Source organism: Salvelinus alpinus, chromosome 7, assembly GCF_045679555.1.
Source record: "Salvelinus alpinus chromosome 7, SLU_Salpinus.1, whole genome shotgun sequence".
NCBI lineage: Eukaryota > Metazoa > Chordata > Actinopteri > Salmoniformes > Salmonidae > Salvelinus > Salvelinus alpinus.
In genome coordinates, this window is record NC_092092.1 from 56,148,553 (window position 1) to 56,168,119 (window position 19,567).

General features: G+C 43.8%; 1 protein-coding gene across 1 annotated transcript; it reads left to right on the forward strand.

Moving 5' to 3' along the window:
- Window positions 1-91: 91 nt before the first annotated feature.
- On the forward strand, window positions 92-18,858 carry LOC139581256 (GDNF family receptor alpha-4-like). Its single transcript, XM_071410820.1, has 8 exons — window positions 92-583; window positions 10,946-11,227; window positions 12,264-12,341; window positions 12,553-12,904; window positions 13,019-13,128; window positions 13,399-13,533; window positions 13,750-13,886; window positions 17,298-18,858. Exons 1-8 carry the CDS (start codon window positions 544-546, stop codon window positions 17,496-17,498), a joined length of 1,335 nt encoding a protein of 444 aa, XP_071266921.1. The 5' UTR covers window positions 92-543; the 3' UTR covers window positions 17,499-18,858.
- Window positions 18,859-19,567: the final 709 nt, after the last annotated feature.

Sequence of the window (19,567 nt, forward strand, 5' to 3'; positions counted from 1 at the left end):
GCATTTAACCCACTGTCGCACAGTGAACGGACGAGCGCGAGGAGGAGGGACCGCCGGTTAATAACCCAACTGCACTGCATCTGTCATCCTCATGGTCTCCCGACGTCTCCGGCAGCATGTAGACGGGCTCCTCTAGTGCCACTGCGGAGAGAGAAATGGCATTAGAAAAATATTCTCTAATTTTGACACTATCTATGGATGCAGAGTAACCTGATGTTCCACAGCTGTATTTGGGAGTCTTGGTTAATTGTGTTCAGTCTATCGGGGCACGCGCTACACGCTGCGCACTTTGGCGGTGGTGACAGACAAACTATTTTAGCTGTCTTCTCGACCAGTGTAATCTAAGAATTAATCGTTATACAGGACTATACACCTGCAACACGTACCCAGAACCGTGGAGCGTGACTCCCGCTGGATGTAACGTTGAGCGGAGTGACGCGGGTCGGTGTGCGGACGAATAGAGCCGTGGCGGAGCAAACGCACGAAGTCCAAATTCCATCTCCCTTTTCGTGTCCCGGTGCCTCTTCCCGCCCCATAACGGAGATGTTGTTCCTCGGAATACTGCTCAGCATCTTCATACAAGGTAAGATGCAGGAAGGTATCCATGGTGTTACATCCATTTTTGTCGTCAGTCATTCAGGCTATATCTAGCCTATTATCTAGCCTTAAAATCACTTTTTTAGCAATATGATTGTACAGGCAATCATGACATCTTACTAATATCGTATTTAAAGCCTGAAGACGTAATAAGGCTAATTGCCCACAACGCCAATTTTTTATTTAACATATTACAAACATGGTTCAAATGCGCGTTTTCAGTGAGCTTTGGATGCAGGCATGGCTTCTAATTTTCCAAATAGATGTACTCTTTGCAAGGAATGTATTCCTTGAATCTAGGCTGCTCTTAATTAAACCTTTATGACAGCAGGAATATTTGATGAAATTAGAGATTTTAGGAAACAAATGGAAACGACTTCAATTTCAACTTTGTGATCTGATTACTGAAAATACTTAAGACATTTCCATTACAGACTTTGGGCAAAGTTTGATGATCTCTTGTACAACCACTATTTTTGGATATTCGGAAGTTGGCATCCCCAAGTCTCCGCTCCCTCTGTGAGTTGCTGCCGCCTGAGGCATAGACTGCGCGCATAATTCCACCACGGATCGACAGTTTTATTTATTAGCCGAGTTAATTATTGTGTGTTTGAGGTGCTGGTGTAGGCCTAGTCGACAAGGGTCCCAAGGGTCGCATCGTATATCAGCGCGGTGTCTTTTTCTGTGTTTTGATTAACGCGAACACCTTTTTGGCTTACAGGTCTCTTGATTTAAAAAAAATATTTTAAAAAATCTTTAAAAAAAATCTCAGAATAAATTGTAAAGTTGTTGTTCAATGAGGAAGCGCATTCAACCGACACCGGTGTGCAAACAGCGGAATCGTGGTTGACGTCTTATCCGCACGCAGGTGCTTGAGGCCAGATGCGCGTCCAGGTGTGTTTGAATAGCCGCGGAGACAGACACCGGGACTGGGCGCCACACGGCGGGGTCGCGCTCTATGTGTTGACAGCCTCCCAGGGCGCGCGCCCATCTCGTGTCACACACTCCGGTGACAGGTGTTCCAAAGTGTATTAGGCCTAGACTCCCGCCCACCTGATATCTCCTTCGGAGGTGATTTTACCGCATAGCGGGAGGCCGGGGTTTGAACAGCAGGGCATTGGAAAAGGTCATAAAGAGGTTCCATATGATTTGAATCACTTTCTCACTGCACCCCTTTTGATTTGAACCTTCCATACATGTTTGCCCATGGTGGAAGTGGTCAGAAAGTAACTTTTTGGACATGAATACCAACACATTCAGGAGATAGAGGTGCTCAAAGTTGACCCATTTTGCATTCCCCACCATACCGTGAGACATGTTTTCATCACTGAAAAAGATTAACGGTTCAGTTTGATATAATTTGAAAGCTTACAAACAGGGTTGTCAAATTGCTTTATGATTTATAAAAATTAAAAAAATCTTAATAAAACCAGTATTCTTTTAAGCTTTAAAGTCAGTTATCTACAAACGTGTAAATAAAATAAAATAAATATTTAGATATGTTGTAGCTCAGACTGTATTTTACGTCATCTGAGTTGTTTTTGTGTTGAGCCCGTCATTGGTTGAGACACAGCTTACTTAAGCAATAAGGCCCGAGGGGGTATGATATATGGCCAATATCAAATCTAATCAAAGTTTATTTGTCACATGCACCGGAATAGAACAGTAGACCTTACAACATTGCAATTTTTTTTATTTTAAATAGGTATTAGTTGAACAATAGATAAGTACAACAGTAAAAAGATAGTGAAAAAAACAGTGGCGAGGCTATGTACAGTAGCGAGGCTATAACAGTATTGAGGCTATATACAGGCACCGGTTAGTCGTGCTAATGGAGGTAGTATGTACATGTAGGTATGGTTAAAGTGACTATGCGTATATGATAAACAGAGGGTAGCAGTAGTGTAAAAGAGGGGTTGGCGGGTGGTGGGTGGCAGGACACAATGCAGATAGTCCGGGTAGCCAATGTGCGGGGGCACCGGCTAGTTGGGACAATTGAGGTAGTATGTACATGAATGTATAGTTAAAGTGACTATGCATATATGATAAACAGAGAGTAGCAGCGTAAAAGACGGGTTGGGGGGGCACAATGCAAATAGTCCACGATGCAACGCAGAGTGCCTGGACACTACCCGTAGCCATGGTATATTGGCCATATATCACAAGCTCCCGAGGTGCCTTATTGCTATTATAAACTGGTTACCTATGTAATTAGAGCAGTAACAATAAATTGTTGTCAGCCAATCAGCATTTAAGGCTGGAACCACCCAGTTTATCATATAGAAATGTTACCTTCATTTAACTAGACAAGTCAGTTAAGAACTAATTCTTATTTTCAATGACAGCGGGTTAACTGCCTTGTTCATGGGCAGAACAACATATTTTTACCTTGTCAGCTCAGGGATTTGATCTTGTAACCTTTCGTTTACTAGTCCTACGCTCTAACCACTAGGCTACCTGCCGCCCCACCCTGAATATGGCATGGGTGTCATGTTTTGGCTAATAAATTTACTAAAATGTGAATAATGTTGAAATTTCAACTTTCATATGGTACCACATGGATGGTTGGAGTTCCACACATCATAGAATGTTGACTTGAGTGGGAATATCCATTGTTATAAATTAAACTATCAATCTTCCGTAGGAAACCTATTGAAATCACAGAACTATAGATAATAGAATAGACATTCCCAAGTTGACTTTCATCAGTGGGTGGACCGGTGGACATGTTTCTGGTAGTAATCGGAAGTTAAAGTTTCAATTCAACTTAAATGTCAGTGGTGTACCAGCTAAATTGCAGGGGTCTGAAGGGATAGGTCCATTCTATGAGTTCCATTTCTATGTTTGAAATGACACCCACCCTGTATTCAAGACTATGCAGTGTCTCAACCAATGTTGGGCACAACACAAACACCTCAGATTATGTAAAATTGTGTCTAAAGTACAACATTTCTGAAAATGTTTTTTTTTTTTTTTGGAGTTTACGCGTTTTTAGATAATTTACATTCAAGATAAAAAAAAATGTTTTTTGAAGAAATCCTAGAGTAGTTTGACAAACCTGTTTTTAAGCTTTCAAATGATATCAAACTGAATAGTTTATCCTTTTCAGTGGCGAAGACATGTCTCATGGTATGGTGGGGTATGCAAAATGGGTCAACTTTGAGCACCTTTATCTCCTGAATGTTTTGCTGACTACTTCCACCATGGGAAAACATGTATGAATGGTTTCGTTCAAATCAGAAAATGATTGAAATCATTTGGAACAACCTAGAGGGGAGTGTAAACTCCATTATGATTTCCTTATGAAGAGGGATGACGGCAAGAGAAAGAAAATAACATGCATGAAAAATGACAAGGTACAGTGCATTCGGAAAGTATTCAGACCCCTTGACTTTTTCAACATTTTGTTACATTACAGCCGTATTCTAAAATGGATAAAGTTTTTTTTTTCCTTATCAATTTCCACACAATACCTCATAATGACAAAACAAAAACAGGTTTTTAGAAGTTCTTACAAATGTATATACACTACCAGTCAAACGTTATAGAACACCTACTCATTCAAGGGTATTTCTTATTTTTACTATTTTGTACATTGTAGAATAATAGTGGAGACATCACAACTATGAAATAACACATGGAATAATGTAGTAACCAAAGAAGTGTTCAATAAATCAAAATATATTTTATATTTGAGATTCTTCAAATAGCCACCCTTTGCCTTGATGACAGCTTTGAACATTCTTGGCATTCTCTCAACCATCTTCACCTGGAATTCTTTTCCAACAGTCTTGAAGGAGTTCCCACATATGCTGAGCACTTTTTGGCTGCTTTTCCTTCACTCTGCAGTCCGACTCATCCCAAACCATCTCAAATTGGTTGAGGTCCGGGGATTGTGAAGGCCAGGTCATCTGATGCAGCACTCCATCACTCTCCTTCTTGGTAAAATAGCCCTTACACAGCCTGGAGGTGTGTTGGGTCATTGTCCTGTTGAAAAACAAATGATAGTCCCACTAAGCCCAAACCAAATGGGATTGCGTATCGCTGCAGAATGCTGTGGTAGCCATGCTGGTTAAGTATGCCTTGAATTCTAAATAAATCACAGACAGTGTCACTAACAAAGCACCCCCACAGCATAACACCTCCTCCTTCATGCTTTAAGGTGGGAAATACACATGCGGAGATCATCCGTTCACCTACACCGCGTCTCACAAAGACACGGTGGTTGGAACCAAAAATCTCCAATTTGGACTCCAGACCAAAGGACAAATTGTCACCGGTCGGATGTCCGTTGCTTGTGTTTCTTGGCCATAGCAAGTCTCTTCTTCGTATTGGTGTCCTTTAGTAGTGATTTCTTTTAGAGGTCAACCGATTAATTGGCATGGCCTGCGTGGCAGGCTGACCACCTGTTACGCGAGTGCAGCATCAAAAGGACCTTGTGGCTGCAAGGAGCCGAGGTAAGTTGCTTGCTAGCATTAAACTTATCTTATAAAAAACGATCTATCTTCACATAATCACTAGTTAACTACACATGGTTGATGATATTACTAGTTTAACTAGCTTGACCTGTGTTACATATAATCAATGCGTTGCCTATTAATTTATCATCGAATCACAGCCTACCTCAACTTCGCCAAACGGGTGATGATTTAACAAATCGCATTAGCGAAAAAGCACAATCGTTGCACAAATGTACCTAACCATAAACATCAATGCCTTTCTTAAATGTCACGTTCGTCATAAGGAGTAGACCAAGATGCATCGTGGTATGTTTCCATCCTTTATTATGGAATAGAAAACTTCAAAGAACAAAAAAGAAAACGAACAAACGAAACGTGAAGCTATAAATAATGCTCACAGGCAACTAAACATAGACAAGATCCCACAAAGCACAATGGGATAATGGCTACCTAAATATGATCCCCAATCAGAGACAACGATAAACAGCTGCCTCTGATTGGGAACCATACTAGGCCAACATAGAAATATAAATCACCTAGATAACCCACCCTTAAATTACACCCAGACCTAACCAACATAGAGAATAAAAGCTCTCTATGGTCATTGCGTATCTCCGCAAAACATGGTGCTTGACTGGTCCCATGCTCCTCACGGCGACTGTCTTGCTCCAGACACCAAAACATCCACTCTACCTCATCACTCCCCTCAACTATCTCACAATACTCCTCGCTCAGTCTATCCCAATATTCCTCTTCGCTCTCAGACTCGCCCCTCGGCTTCACCGACCAACCCGTGTGCCCCCCCCCAAAAAAATAATTTTTGGGGCTGCCTCTCGGGCTTCCTTCGTGGTCGTGAACTTCGGAGTCACTGTTGATCCTCCTGCGTCTGCTTCCATGGAAGGCTTTCGTCTCCGGCCATTATCTCCTCCCAAGTCCAGGATGTCTTCTCCTCCTGGCCACGCTGCTTGGTCCGTTTGTGGTGGGATCTTCTGTCACGTTCGTCATAAGGAGTAGACCAAGATGCATCGTGGTATGTTTCCATCCTTTATTATGGAATAGAAAACTTCAAACAACAAAACAACAAAACGAACAAACGAAACGTGAAGCTATAAATAATTCTCATAGGCAACTAAACATAGACAAGATCCCACAAAGCACAATGGGAAATTTGGCTACCTAAATATGATCCCCAATCAGAGACAACGATAAACAGCTGCCTCTGATTGGGAACCATACTAGGCCAACATAGAAATATAATTCACCTAGATAACCCACCCTTAAATCACACCCCGACCTAACCAACATCGAGAATAAAAGCTCTCTATGGTCAGGGCGTGACATTAAAATCAATACACAGAAGTATACATTTTTTAAACCTGCATATTTAGTTAAAAGAAATTCATGTTAGCAGGCAATATTAACTTCGGAAATTGTGTCTCTTCTCTTGCGTTCATTGCAAGCAGAGTCAGGGTATATGCAACAGTTTGGGCCGCCTGGCTCGTTGTGAACTAATTTGCCAGAATTTTACATAATTATGACATAACATTGAAGGTTGTGCAGTGTAACAGCAATATTTAGACTTAGTGTTGCCACCCATTCGATAAAATACGGAGCGGTTCCGTATTTCACTGAAAGAATAAAGGTTTTGTTTTTAAAATTATAGTTTCCAGATTTTACCATATTAATGACCAAAGGCTCGTATTTCTGTGTTTATTATATTATAATTAAGTCTATGATATGATATTTGATAGAGCAGTCTGACTGAGCGGTGGTAGGCAGCATTAGGCTCGTTAGCATTCATTCAACCAGCACTTTACTGCGTTTGCCAGCAGCTCTTAGCATTGTTTGAAGCACAGCGCTGTTTATGACTTCAAACCTATGAACTCCTGAGATTAGGCTGGCAATACTAAAGTGCCTCTAAGAACAATTCTTGTTCTTGACATTTTCCGAATTGACTGACCTTCATGTCTTAAAGTAATGATGGACTGTCGTTTCTCTTTGCCTATTTGAGCTGTTCTTGCCATAATATGGACTTGGTCTTTTACCAAATAGGGCTATCTTCTGTATACTCCTCCTACCTTGTCACAACACAACTGATTGGCTCAAACGCATTAAGAAGGAAAAACATTCCACAAATTTATTTTTAACACGGCACACCTGTTAATTATATCTTCTCAAGCTCTGTCAGGTTGGATGGGGAGCATCGCTGCACAACTATTTTCAGGTCTCTCCAGAGATGTTCGATTGGGTTCAAGTCCGGGCACTGGCTGGGCCACTCAAGGACATTCAGAGACTTGTCCTAAAGCCACTCCTATGTTGTCTTGGCTGTGTGCTTAGGGTTGTTGTCCTGTTGGAAGGTGAACCTTCGCTCTGAGCACTCTGGAGCAGGTTTTCATCAAGGATCTCCCTGTACTTTGCTCCGTTCATCTTTCCCTCAATCCTGACTAGTCTCCCAGTCCCTGCCGCTGAAATAAATCCCCACAGCATGATGCTGCTACCACCATGCTTGACTGTAGGGAAGGTGCCAGATTTCCTCCAGACGTGACGCTTGGCATTCAGGCCAAAGAGTTCAATCTTGGTTTCATCAGACCAGAGCATCTTGTTTCTCATGGTCTGAGAGTCCTTTAGGTGCCTTTTGGCAAACACCAAGCCACCTTTCATGTGTCTTTTACTGAGGAGTGGCTTCCGTCTGGTCACTCTACAATAAAGGCCTTATAGGTGGAGTGCTGCACAGATGGTTGTCCTTCTGGAAGGTTCTCCCATCTCCACAGAGGAACTCTGGAGCTTTGTCAGGGTGACCATCGGGTTCTTGGTCACCTCCCTGACCAAGGCCCTTCTCCCCCGATTACTCAGTTTGGCCGGGCGGCCAGCTCTAGGAAGAGTCTTGGTGGTTCCAAACTTCTTCCATCTAAGAATGATGGAGGCCACTGTGTTCTTGGGGATCTTCAGAAATTTGTTGGTACCCTTCCCCAGGTCTGTGCCTTGACACAATCCTTTCTCGGAGCTCTACGAACAATTCCTTCAACCTCATGCCTTGGTCTTTGCTCTGACATGAACTGTGAACTGTGGGACCTTATATGGACAGGTGTGTGCCTTTCCAAATCATGTCCAATCAATTGAATTTACCACAGGTGGACTCCAATCAAGTTGTAGAAACATCTCAATGATGATCAATGGAAACAGGATGCACCTGAGCTCAATTTCGAGTCTCATAGCAAAGGGTCTGAATACTTGTGTAAATAAGGTATTTCTGTTTTTTATTTTTAATACATTTGCAAATAATTCAAAAAAACAGTTTTTGCTTTGTCATTATGGGGTGTTGTGTGTAGATTTATGGGGGGAAAAAATATTTGATCCATTTTAGAGTAAGGCTGTTATGTGGAAAAAATGACGGGGTCTGAATACTTTCCAAATGCACTGTATACGTAGTGTACAGATGTGATGATAGGGTTGATAAAACATTTTGTTTGGAATATGGATTGTGTGTTCAGATAAGGACAGGGAAAGCCAAGGTCTGTGTGTGTTTCACGTTTGAAGTTTTATTAGTATGTTTCAAAGGGTTTGAGAGCGAGAGAGAGAGAGAGAGAGAGAGAGACAGACCACTGTGACTGACCCAAAATTAAGGAAATCTTTGGCTATGTACAGAGTCAGTGAGCATAGCCTTGATATTGAGAAAGGCCGCCGAAGGCAGACCTGGCTCTCAAGAGAAGACAGGCTATGTGCACACTGCCCACAAAATGAGGTAGAAACTGAGCTCCACTTCCTAACCTCCTGCCAAATGTGCGACCATGATAGAGACACATATTTCCCTCCGATTACACAGACTCACAAATAATTCAAAAAGAAATCAAATTTTGATAAACTCCCATATCAATTGGGTGAAATACCACAGCGTGCCATCACAGCAGCAAGATTGGGACCTGTTGCCACAAGAAAAGGGCAACCAGTGAAGAACAAACACCATTGTAAATACAACCTATATTTATGTTTATTTATTTTCCCTTTCATACTTTAACTACAACACTATATATATATATATTTATATATATATATAATATGACATTTGAAATATCTTTATTCTTTTGGAACTTTTGGAAGTGTAATTTTTACTGTACATTTTTTATTGTTTATTTCACTTTTCTTTATTATTTATTTCACTTGCTTTGGCCATGTAAATGTTTCCCTTGCCAATAAAGCCTTTAAATTGAAATTGAATTGAATTGAGAGAGAGAGAGACTAGGGCAGTCTAGAGGTCGTTGGTTTGTTGAGAACTAGGATTTGGAATCTCAAACACAGGAGCAACAGATGGTGTGTACGGATTTTGTCTCCTTGACTGGGAGATTTGGTGTGTATGTGTGTATCTTCACTGGAACTCTGTCATATGCCGTTCTGCTGTACCCATGGGGACCTCACCGCTCCTTAAACTGAACTCTGGGATAGCACTGCACTGCACCCATAACCACTGATCTAGAGCCAGCTCTCCCAATCTGTGACCTATCCCTAACCATTAATGAACAACACATCAGAACTGGCCCAGGATCAGTTACAAGTAAAACAGGAACACTTTACTTAAACCTTATAGGTGTACTGCTTTATAACTTGGCTGTAAACATGTGTATGAGCATTTATAATGTCTTATAAACCACATACATACTGGCCCTCTCAGCTTCTCCTTTTGAAAGGTGATGAGGTCAATGTGACGTCATGTGACAGTGAGTGATTCGCCTGGTATGTCTATGGCAACGCGTGACTAGTTTAGGGGGGAAGGCTGATGAGCTTCCAGGTTTTTAAGTGACATGGGTCATTCGTTTTTGTAGTTGGTGCTCTGGTGTTTAAGTGTACATGCACCCCACTCTACTTTATTTAGTCAATTTGCATTCTCCCGTTGATCTATGCTGTGCCTAGTGTCTCGGGTAGTCTATTTCATGAAACTCATTATATTCGATTTACATTTGCTGCTCTGTTGAATATTAATCTCTTTTTGCTCTCTCAACCACTTCATTCATCTAGTGTGCGTGTGTGGCAGGGTGTCTGTGTCCGTGTGTCACAGACAGATTGCTCTACCCCCTCCTGTGGATGTGTGGTGTTGTGTTTTGTAGTAATGATAGGCTCCGCCCCTCAGTCTCCCCCACCGCATAAGCCAGACATAAAAGGGTCTCTCGTAGGAGCGTGTGTGTGTAGGTCTGTGCGTGAGCCGTTGAAATTTACCAAGGGAGCATTTTGCTTTTGGTTTACAAATAAAAGTGGAGAGCAGCCAACATATAATGCAGAAAATTTTGGGGGGTAAAATATGAGGTATTTCCCAAATATGAAGCCTCGTGCTGTGTAAGCTCTGGCTTTTCTCCACACAATATGGAAAACTCATCACAATACATTTGGATTCACTCAATGAAAATTCCTTCACGTCCAAGCAAATTAAATATATAAGAGGACAGTAATGGCTTTTCATATTCAGTGTCAGTGCATTCATCCCGAAGGCAAATACATTGTAGCACAGAGTGATTTAAAAAAAATCTTTTTAACCTTTATTTAACTAGGCAAGTCAGTTAAGAACAAATTCTTTTTTACAATACCAAGAGGCAAAAGGCCTCCTGCCGGGACGGGGGCTGGGATTAAACCTAAAAAGAACGGACAAAACACACATCACGACAAGAGAGGCACCACAACACTACATGAAGAGAGACCTATAAGACAACAACACAACATGGTAGCAACACATGACAACAACACGGTAGCAACACAACATGACAAAGGGCAAGAAGGTAGAGACAACGCATCACGTGAAGCAGCCTTACAAGTGTTAGTAAGAGTGTTCACGATTGAGTCTTTGAATGTAGAGATGGCTGACCATTCTCCCCTCCCCTTCCCCTCTCTGTCTCCCCCTCTAGATGTGGTCACCTCCTTGCCTCCCCTCCCCCCGGGCATTATGGACTGTTTGGAGGCAGAGAGTGGATGTGAAGCAGATCCCCAGTGTAAGGAGCTGTACAGCACCTTGCAGTACTGTGTGTCCGAGGAGGAGGAGGCTCCGCCGGGGAGCAAGGCCAGGATAGAGTGCCTGGAGGCCCTGAGCGCCCTACACTACCTCCCCCTGTTGGCCTGCAAGTGTCAGCGCGGCGCACGCAGAGAGGAGCACTGCCTCCGAGTCTACTGGAGTGTCAGGATCCTGCAGAGTGAGTGTGTGTACGTGTGAGCGTGTGTGAAAAAGGGAAAAGTGTGTGTTTGTGTATGTGTGTGTGTGTGTGTGTGTGTGTGTGTGTGTGTGTGTGTGTGTGTGTGTGTGTGTGTGTGTGTGTGTGTGTGTGTGTGTGTGTGTGTGTGTGTGTGTGTGTGTGTGTGTGTGTGTGTGTGTGACAGAAATGTGTATGTTTGTTACTAGCTTGTAGAAGTAAGGATTCAGTATAGACTTCTAGCACCACTGGTTCTTGACTCACCATTTGGCCACGACTAGGTTGGACCCTTAGCCGTCCTCTGTGACCCGTCCCTACAGCCACCGTGTGATGTCACTGATGCTACCGTCAGAGCACGGCCACTCGTCTGTCTGCGTCCTATATGGCACTCTATTCCCTACATAGTGGGCAGCCTATTCCCTATGTGTCCTGGTCAAAAGTAGTGCACTACGTAGGGAATAGGGTGCCATTCCGTCCGCACATCGATGAGGGTGAATGACAGCTAATGGAGTTATTCCCCATGCCCTGTTAGTCACCATGCATATGGTAATTACACACTACTCTAACACAACAGAGAGAGTGCTCTCCCCTACCGTGTCATTATGAAAAATAATGAACGGGATTTACATATGAACAGAATAAAATATGTATATTTAGGTTGTACCCATACCCATGTAATTATTTCAAATCTGGAACAACATGCCTATTATTAGGTAAATATATCCACGATAGATTTTAGAGTAGGTGTTATTATGATGTTGGCAGAAGCTGTGTGAATATAATGAAATGGTGGTTGTCTGATTCGAGTCCCTGTTATATTGTGATGTTTCCCTGCGTGTTCCGTTATCTTGTGATTCAGTCTCCTGTGGTGTTGGGAGATTATGATGCGATTAGGGATGCATAGATTACGTGGTGATCTCTCCTGCGTGTCATGGTTAGGTTACGATGTGATATCATGGTGTTGGGTTGTGATATGACGTCGTCTCCGATGTTGTCATGATGAGGTTGTAATGTGATGTTCTCCTCTGTGATCATGTAGGTTATGAGGACTTGGAGGCGTCTCCCTATGATGACTCGCCAGTGGAAATGTCTCACATGGCCTCCATAGTGGCAGCAGGTAGCCAACGACACAATCCCCCATTACATTAAAACCCTCAGGCACTCCTGGTCAATATATCAATACACTACAAAACCCAATCAATCAACTCATCTACACAGCCCTCAAGTGACCAGATGTCTACTTTCTCTCCTCTTTCTATCTCCCTCGCTCCCCTCTTCCTCTCTATATCTCTCCTCTCTATCTTTCCCCATTCCCCTCTCTCTCTCAGCCTCCTCTCTTCCTCTCGATGGACAGAACGCATGTCTGAAGGCAGCCCAGGACTGTGGTCTATATGAGAAATGCGGGTCCCTGAGGTCTGAGTACGTCCTGGCCTGCACTAAGCGCGTCCCAGGCTTGGACCACTGCAACAGGCAGAAGTGCCACCGGGCACTGCGGCGCTTCCTGGAGCGCGTCCCGGGGGAGTACAGCCTGGGGTTGCTGTTCTGCCCCTGTACTGACAAACTGTGTGGGGAGAGACGCAGGAAGACCATCGTCCCTTCCTGTTCCTACCAGGAGAGAGACGGGAAACAGCCCAACTGTCTGCATCTGCAGAGCTCCTGCACGAGGGACCATCTCTGCAGGTCAGACACACAACATGTACACACACATAAACACATTTGTCTCTTAAAAGCGCTCACATTTTCATATGTGTACGTGTGTGTGTGTGTGTGTGTGTGTGTCTGTGTCTGTCTCAGGTCCAGACTGGCTGATTTCCAGCATAACTGCCAGTCCTCCGGCCATTCCCCCTCTCGCTGTTTCAGAGATAGTGGAACAGTGTGCCTCAAATCCTATGCCGGACTCATCGGTAAGAGAGATGAGATGAGGCTATAGGAGAACGAGGGATGCAGATATATGAAGGATGGAGAGGGGTGAGATGAGAGAGGAGAGAGACGGAGAGAATAAAGAGTATTCTAGGATATAGATTTGGGTGGATCACTAGAGAGTGATAAAGATGACAGACGGTGTTATCGGGTCATGTCAGGGGTGGGTGAGTGGGGGTGTCAGATGGCCAGCGGTAGGACTTGACCTTTTGCAGTAGGAGTTGACCTCTGTAACCTTTGACCCCCTCCTCCAGGCACCATCATGACCCCCAACTACCTTAGCAACAGCACTATGGACGTGGCCCTGTGGTGCAATTGTGAGGGCAGTGGCAACCAATGGAAGAACTGCCTGAAGATCCAGAACATGTTCACCAATAACGCCTGTCTGGGTGAGTCTATACATCCACCTACCTGTCAATTAACCGTCTAACCAATCAATGCAATTTCTATACGGCAAGCAATGAATTTACAACTTGACACTTCAATCCATCAATCTGTCACATGGTCAGCTACACTCGCTCTCATGCACGCATGTGAACATGCACACACACACACACACACACACACAATATGTAATGTAATGTGTCTATCTGTCCGTCTCACAGAGAACTCCATAAGTACCATGGGTAGCTTACCCCCTCGGCCAGTGGAGAGCATTCTTCCCCCTTCCCCTCGCCCCTCCCCCCTGGACCAGCAGAACAAGCTCAGCAACAACGCCCAGGATGAGCTCAGCAACAACGCTGTGAGTACTACTACTCAACATTACCCAATGCTAACCTAACATTACTCAACATTACCCAATACTACCTAATATTACTCAACATTACCCAATACTACCTAACATTACTCAACATTACCAAATACTACCTAGCATTACCTAGCATTACTCAATATTACCCAATATACCCAATACAGTACCCAATACTACAGTACCCAATACTACCTAACATTACTCAACATTACCCACTACTATCTAACATTACTCAACATTACCCAATAGTACATAATAATACTCAACATTACCCAATACTACCTACCATTACACACCATTACCAAATACTACCTAACATTACTCAACATGACCTAATATTACTCAACATTACCCAATGCTACTTAGCATTACGCCACATTACCCAATACTACCTAACATTACTCAACATTACCCAATACTACTTAACATTACTCACTACTACATAACATTGCTCAATAATACCTGACATTACTCGACATTACTCAATACTACCTAACATTGCTTAACATTGGGCAATATCAAATTTCAATCAAATTTATTTATAAAGCCCTTCTTACATCAGCTGATGTCACAAAGTGACATCCCAGCCTAAAACCCCAGCCTAAAACCCCAAACAGCAAGCAATGCAGGTGTAGAAGCACGGTGGCTAGGAAAAATTCCCAAGAAAGGCCAGAACCTAGGAAGAAACCTAGAGAGGAACCAGACTATGGGGTGGCCAGTCTTCTTCTGGCTGTGCCGGGTGGAGATTATAACAGAACATGGCCAAGATGTTCAAATGCTCATAGATGACCAGCAGGGTCAAATAATAATAATCACAGTGGTTGTAGAGGGTGCAACAGATCAGCACCTCAGGAGTAAATGTCAGTTGGCTTTTCATAGCCGATCATTCAGAGTATCTCTATCGCTCCTGCTGTCTCTAGAGAGTTGAAAACAGCAGATCTGGGACAGGCAGCACGTCCGGTGAACAGATCAGGGTTCCATAGCCGTAGGCAGAACAGTTGAAACTGTAGCAGCAGCACGGCCAGGTGGACTGGGGACATCAAGGAGTCATCAGGCCAGGTAGTCCTGAGGCATGGTCCTAGGTCCTAAGAAAGAAAGAAAGAAAGAAAGAAAGAAAGAAAGAAAGAAAGAAAGAAAGAAAGAAAGAAAGAAAGAATTAGAGAGAACATACACATAAACTACTGCAGCATAAATACTGGAGGCTGAGACAGGAGGGGCCAAACAGGCAGGATATAACCCCACCCACCCGCAATACTACCTAACATTACTCAAATTACCCAATTTACCTAGCATTACTCAACATTGCCCAATACTACCTAGCATTACTTAACATTACCCAATACTACCTAATATTAGTCAACATTACCCAATACTACTTAACATTACTCAATACTACCTAACATTACTCAACTCTACCCAACATTACCAAATATTACCTAACATAACCTGACATTACCCAATACCACCTAACATTACCCAGTACTACCTAACATTACTCAACATTACCAATACTACTTAACATTACTCGACATTACCCAATATTACCTTACATAACCTGCCATTACCCAATGCCACCTAACATTACTAAATACTACCTAACATTACTCAACTCTACCCAACATTACCCAATATTACCTTACATAACCTGCCAATACCCAATGCCACCTAACAATCCCCAATACTACCTAACATTACTCAACATTACTCAATACTACCTAACATTACTCAACTCTACCCAACATTACCAAATATTACCTAACATAACCTGACATTACCCAATACCACCTAACATTACCCAGTACTACCTAACATTACTCAACATTACCAATACTACCTAACATTGCACGACATTACCCAATATTACCTTACATAACCTGCCATTACCCAATGCCACCTAACAATCCCCAATACTACCTAACATTACTCAACATTACCCAATACTACATAACATTACTCAACACTACCCAATACTACATAACATTACTCAATACTACCCAATACTACCTTACATTACTGAACACTATTCAACATGACTCAACACTTTGAACGACTCATCACTTTAGCTGAACTACCATCACTCAGAAACATGCATCGCTCCTCCAAACACGAATCACACAACTGGCAATCAAATAAAGCAAAGTAAAATACCACTCCACCCAGCACTGACCACTTCCAGCTGGACCACAAACAGATGGACTGACCACTGCCAGCTTGACCACAAACAGATGGACTGACCACTGCCAGCTGGACCACAAACAGATGGACTGACCACTGACTGATCGTTCGATTAGACACTGACCACCTGACTGAACGCTAACCATCAAGTACAGAATGTTCAACCTAGTACACACCTCTAGCACTCTGACCATTGACCACTGTCGTGACAACAGGCTGCTGGAATGACCATTGACCACAGGAGTGACTGCTGGTGGCTGACTGCTAAACCCTGTCTGGTCCATTGAGCAGAGTGACAGTGAAGCGCTTTTTGTCTCCTCTGCTCCCCGCATGCTCAACACAGCTAGAGATTATCTGAGCTGCGAGCTAGACCAGGGGGATTCCAATACTCTCTTTCTCTTCCTTTTCTCTCTCTCTCTCTCTCTCTCTCTCTCTCTCTCTCTCTCTCTCTCTCTCTCTCTCTCTCTCTCTCTCTCTCTCTCTCTCTCTCTCTCTCTCTCTCTCTCTCTCTCTCTCTCTCTCTCTCTCTCTCTCTCTCTCTCTCTCTCTCTCTCTCTCTCTCTCGCTCTCTCGCTCTCTCTCTCTCTCGCTCTCTCTCTCCCTCTTTCTCTCGCTCTCTCTTTTCCTTTCTCTCTCTCTCTTTTGTGCCTCTCTCTCTCATTGGCTGTCTGTCTCCCTTTCTCTTTTTCCCTCTCTTTCCCTCTCTTTCCCTCTCTTCAATTATCTCTCTCCCTCACGTTTTCTACATCTCTTAATCTCTCTCTTTCTCTCTCTCCCTCCCTCTCCCCCCATCTCTTTCTCTGAGAGGATTAGATGAAGGTGTTCGCAAGAGGCAGTGCATCAATCAGACTTCATCAGTATTAATTTATGCATGCCCATCTGTCTCTCTCTCTCTCTCTCTCTCTCTCTCTCCTTTCCTCTCTCTCTCCCCTAATCCTTCCTCCTACTCTGTCCTCCTTCACTCTCTCTCTCCCCTCTTTGCTCTCTCTCTCTCTCTCTCTCCTTTCCTCTCTCTCTCCCCTAATCCTTCCTCCTACTCTGTCCTCCTTCACTCTCTCTCTCCCCTCTTTGCTCTTGCTCTCTCTCCCTCGTCTCTGTGTTCCACATTGTAATCCCTCGCTCCATTCACTCTCTCTCTCTCTCTCTCTCCCCTCTCTTCTCCTCACTCATCCCTCATCTCATTCTCCCTTCCTCTCCTCTAACAATATATATCTCTCTCTATCTCAGGTGGAGCAGAGTGAGGAAGAAGAGGATGAGGAAGAGGAGGAGGGGGGTCAGTTTGACGTGATCCCTCTCTATGCTGAGAAGGCCACGGTGTCCAATCTGGGTTCTGGGGGTGGGGGGGTGTCCCCCCGTCTGTCCTCAGCCCCCCCCCTCTCCCTGCTGCTGCTCCTTCTGCTACTGTCAGCCTCTCTGAGCTGGGGGTAAGGAGGGGCGGGGCCCTTGCACACAGACACAGAGTCTCTGAGAAAGGCACAGAGAGAGAGAGGAGGGAGAAAATAAGAGAAGATAAAGGACCTCTAGTGTTTATTGCTTCCTTCCTTCTCTCTTCCTTTTGAGACGGTCTTGTACAGTCTGTTTTCTTTTTATTGCTTCACCTCCCACTGTCAGGTGATGGTTTTGCCCGATGGAGACTTTTTGTGTATGACAGACATAGAGGTGAACCAACTCCACAGTGACAGAGGGAGGTTAAACTCAGTGACTTGATAGATGATATGTGAGTAATTTCCTCCTTTGGTGAAGACATGTGACAGGGTACCATGTGTCCGATAGCGCTTTAGTATATCCAAGCTTCACTCTGTCCATTCATACCTCTGTACTCTCCAGTGATGGAGAAGTGCTTACAGTCAGTGTTAGGAAGGAATGTACACTGAGTATACCAAACAATAGGAGCACCTTCCTAATATTGAGTTGCCCTCAGAACAGCCTCAATTCGTCGGGGCATGGACTCTACAAGGTGTCGAAAGCGTTCCACAGGGATGCTGGCCCATGTTGACTCCTGTGCTTCCCACAGTTATATCAAGTTGGCTTGATGTCCTTTGGGTGGTGAACCATTCTTGATACACACGGGAAACCGTTGAGCATGAAAAACTCAGCAGCGTTGCAGTTCTTGGCACAAACCGGTGCGCCTCGCACCTACTACCGTATCCCGTTCAAAGGCACTTAAATCTTTTGTCTTGCCTATTCACCCTCTGAATGGCACACATACACAATCCATGTCTCAGTTGTCTCAAGGCGTAGAAAATGTCCTTTAACCCGTCTCCTCCCCTTCATCTACACTGATTGAAGTGGAGTTAACAAGTGACATCAATAAGGGATCATAGCTTTCACCTGGATTCACCTGGTGAGTCTGTCACGCAAAGAGCAGGTGGTCATAATGCAAGCGCTTTTGGTTTATTGCTCTACCTGTGTCTAAATGACTCAGCACAGCGGCCTGGGAGAAAAACCAGCTGCAGAAATACAAATAAAACACCATCATCAAAAAACTGATACAATATAAGTAATAAAAAATCTAATATCTTCTCAGTAGGTGTAGATGCCCGTCTGGGGTTGACACTCACAGGCAGAGAAGGAGAGAGAAAAACAGAGGGAGAGGGAGAAAGAGACCGAGAGAGAGGGAGAAGGAAACAGAGAGAGAGAGAGAGAGAATGAGACAAAGAGGGAGAGAGAAGGAAACAGAGAGAGAGGGAGAAAGAGACAAAGAGGGAGAGAGAAGGAAACAGAGAAAGAGAGAGAGAGAGAGAGAGAGAGAGAGAGAGAGAGAGAGAGAGAGAGAGAGAGAGAGAGAGAGAGAGAGAGAGAGAGCGATAGAAGACAAGGGATAAAGAGGGAGTGAGTTTCTGGTGTATCGTCCATTTCCTCTGCACTTTTTACTTGTTTTAGTTGAGATAATATAATCTGGTGTGAACTCTTTGGCTGGAATTCATTCAAACCCACCAGTGTCTTATGTTCACCATATTCATCCCGTTCCCACACATTTCTAATTCTGAAAAGTGAAAGCATACCTGTGAGAGGGGTCGCCATGGTAGTAGTTGTGGGTTTTTATACGGTACCCAAGATCAATCTGTCAGTTAATTTGATCATTGGAAAAAGCTACTGCGTAAATACTGCAATGCGGGTTAGATTGAATTGAGCCCTTTATATTCTGGTGAGCTCTGGGGGGGAAATCGTTGGTGAGGAGCGATAGAGGGAGAGAGAAAAAGAGTGAACCAGACAGAGAGAGAGACCCTCGAGCGCAAACATACCGTAGAGAATCGCTGGCCCTATATTTCCTCTGTCTTATAAATCTTTTGCTGACACTAATGTTTTTTTTTGTCTCCTCTATTTCTGGGGAACGTGTAAAATTAACTTCCATCCGGAGGGGTTGGAGATGGTGGTGGACAAAGAAAGGAGGGAAGGGGGGGGGGGGGGGTTGGGGGGTTAGGGAGGGGCTGAAGTGGCGGTAGGTCTGCAGTATGCATCTTGCGTCACTCCCCAGGCCCTAATATCAAATTATA